This window comes from Penaeus vannamei, unplaced genomic scaffold (assembly GCF_042767895.1).
Source record: "Penaeus vannamei isolate JL-2024 unplaced genomic scaffold, ASM4276789v1 unanchor3890, whole genome shotgun sequence".
Classification (NCBI taxonomy): domain Eukaryota; kingdom Metazoa; phylum Arthropoda; class Malacostraca; order Decapoda; family Penaeidae; genus Penaeus; species Penaeus vannamei.
Window position 1 is genome coordinate 2,501 of NW_027216870.1, and position 8,528 is coordinate 11,028.

General features: G+C 42.6%; 1 protein-coding gene across 1 annotated transcript; it reads left to right on the plus strand.

The window, feature by feature from the left end:
- Positions 1-1,135: 1,135 nt before the first annotated feature.
- LOC113818495 (uncharacterized) lies at positions 1,136-7,592 on the plus strand (the record flags this gene model as incomplete). Its single annotated transcript, XM_027370692.2, is given in 4 exon segments — positions 1,136-1,391; positions 6,367-6,576; positions 6,804-7,001; positions 7,134-7,592. Coding segments are annotated over 4 exon segments (882 nt in total), but the record flags the coding sequence as incomplete, so codon positions are not given.
- Positions 7,593-8,528: the final 936 nt, after the last annotated feature.

Consider the following 8,528-nt stretch of genomic DNA (forward strand, 5'->3'; position numbering starts at 1 on the left):
CTGTTTTTTTCCCCGTCTCTTTATTTTTTTCTCTCTTCCCTCCCCTTTCCTCTTTCTTTTCTGCTTTCTGTTCTCGTCTCAGTTTTCCCTACGCTTAGTCTTCTTTCTCATTCTCTTCTCCTTTTCCTTATCCTTCTTCTCCCTCCCAGTGCCCCTCTCCCTCCCCCCCCCCTTCTCACATTCACCAAGTTGTAAACATGATCGACTCATGGGGCTTCGGAGACGGGGTGGGGTGGATGGGGGGAAGGGAGGACATATGAATATATGAATATATATGAACATATGCAGGCTTCATGATAAACAAATTGGAACTATGAACAGTTACACATGCACATTTAACACACACACCATATATATGTGTGTGTGCCCGTGTATGTGTGTGACAGAAAGTTTCATACTACTTTGCATATGCGACAAGTATGTTTCCCATGGTTCGTCTGTATTCGACGAGTTCAACGGATGACAAAGCGAACCAAAAAGGACGTACAGAATATCTGAGGGTTTTACGCTTTTAAAGAAATGGGCAACACATTAAAGAGGATTCCATGCCTATTTTTAGTCCGTAAACACTACAAAGTAATTGAAAAGAATATTAGTAAATCCGGCTTTGATCTCGTTCTTTCTCTCAATAAGGAAAATTTCAGAGCTTTCAATGCACGCTGTCTCTTCCCTTCCTTTCATCGCACTTCACAAGGTCGCGCAATGGCTGACTTGGGAGCGAGCGCGAAAAGACAGCAGAGAGAAAAGATCAGACAGGATATGGATAAGTCCGATATATGATGCTGAGCCTCGCCCGGGGTATGAGGGGAGCCCGCCCTGTGCCGACTAATGTCGACTCGATCATCGTGTCATCCAGTGCTGACGCGATAGAGCTTAGTCCTTACCCACCGCGGTGCCCCACCAGCGGTAACTTCCTGGCGACAATTGCAACTTCTCGCGGCTGGCAGGGGCGTGAACCGCCGACCCCTCGGATGAGAGGCCGACACGTTACTAGTGTACTAGTCCGGAAACTATCAGACAGCGCGTCCCGAGTCTAATTTAAGATAAGGTCACACTAGTCTTCTCCGTCCTGAGATCCCTAGACAGAGAAGACTAGTGTGACATTAGCCTAACGGAGTCCTCCCCCCCCCCTCAGGAACGGTGGCCGCGATGTTCTCCTTCGGGCGTCTTGCTGGCCGTAGGCATCCTGGCTATCGTGGGCGGCCTCGGGCAGGCGAGGGCCGACGACAGACTGCCCGCCGCCCTCGGGGAGCTGACGGCCGTCCTCAGGGACCTCGGCGGGGAGGTGACGGCGGGGATCAACAAGCTGCTGAGTGAGCTGCAGCAGGAGAGGCTGCGGCGCGGCGAGGAGGTGCAGGCGCTGCGGGAACAGGCCGCCGACAACAGGAGAGGTGAGGAGGGCGGGCGGGTCAGAACAGGTGTCGTCGGGGGACCAAGGACGCTGGGGATGCTGGCCGGTGACTGTCACCTATACACACATACATACAAGTATATATATATATATATATATATATATATATATATATATATATATATATATATATATATATACACATACATACATACATACATATATATATGTGTGTGTGTGTATATGCATATATACACGCACACACATATATACATACACACGCACACACGCCCACACACACACACACACACGCCGCACCCAAGGGCGTGACGCCGCTTTGTGCCGGCGTGCGGGCGCGGGAAAGGTCGCGGCGGGATCAGTGCATGGCCGGCGCGCCCTTGCATGGTTTCCTGAAGCAACGCGGGATATAAATAGCCACCTAATTAAGGTTCTCATTCAGCCGGGAAAAGGAAAAAAATACAAGGGATGGATGAGTCCGCCGCGGTGAGCTGCAGGAAGGAGGGGGGGGGGTCAATCTTTCAACATTCGAGTGAGCGAGAAGGTGGGAAGGGGAGATGGAAGAGAGAGAGAGAGAGAGAGAGAGAGAGAGAGAGAGAGAGAGAGAGAGAGAGAGAGAGAGAGAGAGAGAGAGAGAGAGAGAGAGAGAGAGAGAGAGAGAGGGAGGGAGGGAAAGAGAGAGAGAGGAAGGGAGAGAGAGAGAGAGAGAGGAAGGGAGAGAGAGAGAGAGAGAGGAAGAGAGAGAGAGAGAGAGAGAGAGAGGAAGGGAGAGAGAGAAGAGAGAGAGAGAGGAAGGGAGAGAGAGAGAGAGAGAGAGAGAGAGGAAGGGAGAGAGAGAGGAAGGGAGAGAAAGAGAAGAGAGAAAGAGAAGAGAAAATGAGAGAAAGAGAAAATGAGAGAAAGAGAAAATGAGAGAAAGAGAAAATGAGAGAAAGGGAGAGAGAGAGAGAGAGAGAGAGAGAGAGAGAGAGAGAGAGAGAGAGAGAGAGAGAGAGAGAGAGAGAGAGAGAGAGAGAGAGAGAGAGAGAGAGAGAGAGAGAAAGACAGAGAGAGAGAGACAGAAAGACTGAGAGAGAAAGAAAAAGACTGACGAATAAATAAAGACCCGGATGGCCCTCCGTCAGACAGGCAGGGAAAGACACGGGCGTCGGACGTCAGCGCAAACCTCTTCCTCCTGATTCCTGCTCCATAAGCCCATCGGATGAATAGAATGTGCAAGATGTTCGACGTTCAGTGTCCCCGGTATAGCATGTAGGTCTGATCTGTACTGCAGAAAGAGCCTATTTATATATGAATGATAATGCATGTGATAAGGGTAGTGCGAGTGGAGATATGCGGTTGGTTTGTTAAAATCGTGTCAGGCGCGACCCAATAAATATTCACATATATAAACATGCATATACACAAACAAATGCACGTCTGTCTATCTATATGATATGTATTTAAATAGTTAATAGATATACATTTATCTATCTGGTAGATATACATTTATCCATCTGATATACATTTATCCATCTGGTAGATATATATTTATCCATCTGATAGATATGCATTTATCCATCTGATAGATATAGATTTATCCATCTGATAGATTTACATTTATCCATCTGATAGATATGCATTTATCCATCTGATAGATATACATTTATCCATCTGATAGATATACATTTATCCATCTGATAGATATACATTTATCCATCTGATAGATATAGATTTATCCATCTGATAGATTTACATTTATCCATCTGATAGATATACATTTATCCATCTGATAGATATACATTTATCCATCTGATAGATATGCATTTATCCATCTGATAGATATGCATTTATCCATCTGATAGATATGCATTTATCCATCTGATAGATATACATTTATCCATCTGATAGATATACATTTATCCATCTGATAGATATGCATTTATCCATCTGATAGATATGCATTTATCCATCTGATAGATATACATTTATCCATCTGATAGATATACATTTATCCATCTGATAGATATACATTTATCCATCTGATAGATATACATTTATCCATCTGATAGATATAGATTTATCCATCTGATAGATTTACATTTATCCATCTGATAGATATGCATTTATCCATCTGATAGATATACATTTATCCATCTGATAGATATACATTTATCCATCTGATAGATATACATTTATCCATCTGATAGATATACATTTATCCATCTGATAGATATACATTTATCCATCTGATAGATATACATTTATCCATCTGGTAGATATACATTTATCCATCTGATAGATATACATTTATCTATCTATCTATCCGGTAAATATGCATGTCTATACTGACAGATATGCGTTTATATCAGTGTATATGCAGGGCCGTACGTGCGAATATTCAGCGGGTCGGGCATCGCACATTTCCAGCGGGCTGATGGAAAGGCATTCATTATTTAGTGACTTTTTAACGGTTATGGCATTTTTTCTGTTTACTCTCTTCTTTTATCTATTTTCTTTTAATTCTCTTCTTCCATTCCTCCCATTACTCTACTCTTTCTATTGTTCGTTTCCCCTATATTGTATCCTCTTCTTCTTTCCCCCTTTTCTCTGCTCATCCTCCTTCCACGTCCTGTATTTTCTCCTCCTCTTCTTACCTATTTTCTCTGTTTCTCTTTCTTCCACGTTTCGCAACTTCCCGTCTTCTTTCCCCCTTTTCTCTGCTCCTCCTCCCTCTTCTTATCCTCCCTCGTTCCCCTCTCTCCCCTCATTCTTCCATCCCTCTTGCCATTCTTGGATTCCCTCAATTCCCTTTCTCTCCCCCCCCCCCTTTCTCCCTCCTCTTCTCCGACGTTCAATGAAGCCAAACAAATGATCGGATGAAAGTCATTAATGAGGCTAATATCACCTTCTTCCTCCTCATTAGACCAATAAATCTACTTCAGAGAAATGCAAATTGTTACTTCGCTGGGAACGCATGAATTAATATTGATGTTTGGTGTTTCTGTTGTCGCTCTTACTCTCTCTGTCTCTCTCTCTTCTTTTTGGTGTGTCTTATTATGCTTCTCTTGTTCCTTATTACTATAGTTATTATTATCATTATTACTGTTCATTATCTTTATTATCATTCGTTATTATTATAATTATCATTATTATTATCATTAATGTTATCATTGCTATTACCTTTATCATAATAATAATTATCATTATCATTGTTATTACTTTTATTTTTATTATTACTATTATCATTACTGTTATCAGTGCTATTACCTTTATCATAATAATAATAATAATAATAATAATAATTACTATTATTATTACTGTAATTATTATCATTATCAATATTATTATCATTGTAATTGTCATTTTTATTGTTATTAGTATTTTCAGGATTATCAATATTATCATTACTATTTATAATCATTATCATTATTATAATCATCATCATATTCATTACTATCATCGTTATTATTATTTTCCTTATCGTCCTTATTATCATTCTCAATATCATTATTATTATTATCATCATCATCACTATCATTATCAATATTATTATCATCATTGTCATCATCACCATTATTATTATTATCATAATTATCATTATTATTCTGATTATTATTATCATTATTATTCTGATTGCCACTATTGATATCACTATCATCACCATTATCATTATTATTATTATCATTATCATCATCATCATTATAATAGAAATAATAATAATAATTAATATTATTGTCATCAACATTATCATCATTACTATCATTATCATCACTACTTTTATCATTATCATTATCAATATAATTATCTATATCACCATTCTCATTATTGATATGATTATCAATACTATTATCATCATCAAGACCATCATCATCATCATGAACACCATCCACATTTTCAACATCAACTTCATATTCATAACCGCTATTATTATAATCCTAATAATTATTACTATTATCCTTACCACCATCATTGCGATCACGATTACTATGACTACAATTAAAAGTGTTTGTCGAGTGAACATATCAGCTTGATTCGTTAAGTGATGTGAGTGAGCGAAAGTTTTTGAAGCGCGGTGAGAGTAGTGTCAAAAGGCTTCGTTTAGCTGTGCCAACTTTCGTTCATCATCTAAAGCCTTCTGTACTCTGTTCTTAAAGCATGGTTTAGTTTGTTATTGTCTCTCTCTGGACCTGTTCTGGTGGTAGGGTGTAGTTTGAGTGAATAATGATGAGAAGGATGATGATGATGATGATGAGAATAAAAGTATCAACAATAATAACAATTATAATGATAATAATATTAATGATGGTTATGATGATAATAATAATATCAATAATAATAATAATACTAACAACAACAACAATAATAACAATAATAATAATAATGATAATAATAATGGTGATAATAAGAGCAATAATAATGATGATACTAATAATGCTAATGATAACGATAATGATAATATCATTAATGATGATAACAATAATAATAACAATGATGAATTAGAATGAACAATCTGTATCATCATGGTAATCTTCCTTATCACAATCACATACACTTTATCATTATTATCGACATCGGTCATTATAACGTTCACCTTCATCTTTGCAATTAATGGCATACACCTGAGGAAAAAATAAAACTCTCTTTTGTCCTCGATAATGAGCGGGTTGCAGAAAATTCGCGACGTCGAGAAAGTGCCTGACAGCGTCTGGCGATTGGCACAATATGGGGGGAAGCAAGGGGGGGCACGCAAATGTGTCTTTTTCTCTTTTCCTCTCTCTACCTCTGTCTCACTCTTTCTTTCTATCCTGTTTTCTCTTTCTGCCTTCCTCCATCCTCTCCGTCTTTCTACCCCTCACTCCTTCCTTCTGCCTATCCTTCCCTCCCTCTCTCTCCCCTCCATTCCTACCCTCCGCCTATTCTTCCTCCCCTCCCTGCCTCTTTCCCCTTTCCCATGTGCGTATGCCCCCCCCACCTCCCTGCTTCCCCCTTACCCACCTGACCTCCCCCCTCGCCAGCCCTGGACGTCCTGCGCGCGGAACTGGTGGCGGTGGCGAGCGGCAGGTGCCCGGCAGCCGGTCACGGACCTCTGGGCGAGGGCGGCGGCGCAGACGTGCGAGCCATGGGTGCAGGCATGGGCGGGGATGAGCGGGCGAGGTCGGCCTCTCCTCCGGGCGGCAGAGGAGTCGAGGGCGACGCCAGCGCTGATGAAACGCCGCCAGATGGAGGTGTGTAGGCGCGCGCGTACTCTCTTGTGTGTGTGTGTACATATCTTTGTGTGTGCATGAGCAACCATGCTTGTCTTTATATAAAGGACCTCGTTCATATCCACGTAACTTACGATTCCCTTTCTCGAATTAGTGAATGTTGATAATATCTGATACAACTGGTCGTGAGACTGCCTCTTTGAACCCGTCCAACCAGAGTAAGTGAACGGCGGGTTTCCCTCCCGCAGACTGCCCGCGCCCCTACAAGCGCTTCGGTAGGTACTGCCTGACGCTCTTGCAGGAGCGCAACAAGTGGGAGTTTGCGAGGTCGCGCTGTCACCTGCACGCCCGCTCCATGGGCGGCGGGCGCGCCACGGTCAAGGGCGATCTCGTTGTGCCGCACGACATGGAGGCTTTTAAGGCGTTTATCGCAAGCACGGACTTCGGTAAGACCATCCTTTCATGACGTAATCATTATTATATGACTGTTCTTTACCCTTCAGCTTCTGCCTGGTGCTCCTTCCGTTCCCTCCTCGCGCTCCTTGCGGGCGGCCCTCTGAAGCCTCGTTCCCTTGCAGGCGGCGCTCCGACCGGGCGCGCGTGGGTGGGCGGCTCGGCGGAAGGCTGGGGAGGCGTGTGGGCGTGGGTGGACGGCTCGCTGATGAACGAGCTCCCGTGGGTGTACTCGCAGGCGAGCGGCGACGGGTCGCGGATCGCCGTGGACCACGAGAGCGTCTTCCACACCGTTGGCGACGATGAGATCCTGTGGTCCGTGTGCCAGTACTTGCCGGCGTGAGGAGGCCGCCGCCGATGGACAACCTGCCTGCACAGTTTTACAGTTTTTATCATCATTTTTTCTTTCTTTCGACATCCTATCGGTGTGCTTTCTGAGTTTCTGACTTTTCTGCGCATGTCACACATTATTTTTATTTGCGCTTGTTTCCTCCATAGGCCTCTTTTCTTGTCTTAATTTCTCATTTTCATCACGTGTTGCCTGAGTGTTTTCTCTTTGTTTTGAATAAATTTTCAGAAAATCATGAGTTATATTCATATAGTGCACAACCTAAGACAAACACACACACACACACACAGCAAGAGAGAGAGAGAGAGAAACGGAGAGAAGCGAGGAAAGGAGACGACAAGGCACGGGCCGAGAACGACCAAGAGAGCCACGCGGAGAGACAAGGTAAATAGAGCAACTAAGTAACGCCAGGAGAGAATTAGCGTCATAAGCAGAGTGAGTAAAAGGCAGAGCGATTTTCAGCGCCGGCTCAAAGGGGCAAACGAATCTCGTTAAGGAGCTACAGCGAAGGTAATTAATTCTGTAGCGAATAATGATTACCCGGATGAGGAGGCCGCTTGACGCCCCGCGGAGACGCCGGGACAAAAAGGGAGGGTGATGATAAAAATGTGCATAAAGGAAATGGAAAATGGTAAGCGGTGGAAGCAAGGATAGAAGAAAAAAGGAAAGGGAGGAAAAAAAAAGGAGAGGACGGGAAGGCAAACAAAATACAGAAAGAAAAAATAGAAAAAATACAGATTATTTTCCTATTTTTCAACATACATTCCGTTCCCTGCGTTTTTTTTTTCTTTTTAAATCTTTTCCTTTTCTTTTTTCAAGCCTTTCATCCATTATTTTCGCTTCTCCCAGATCCAGACATTGCTATGCGAAAGGAGGGATTGAGTAAAGACAGGGAGAATAGCAGACAAAGAGCACACCCTTCACGATTCACGAAACCAGGCAGTCACCAACTTGCCCAAACAACCATCTTCTCGCCTGTTGTGAAGTTCTTGTTCGACTATTCACTCGTCACTGCAATCACGTCTTTCTCACAAAATATCTATGTACGAGAACTAATCAGGAAGTAAATTAACCATCAATTTCGTGACCCGGTCCATAAGTTTATCAAACCAAGTTGGCAAAAAAAGTGTTACTTAACGGTTCGCTTATATTTCAAGGTCAGGATCCCTTG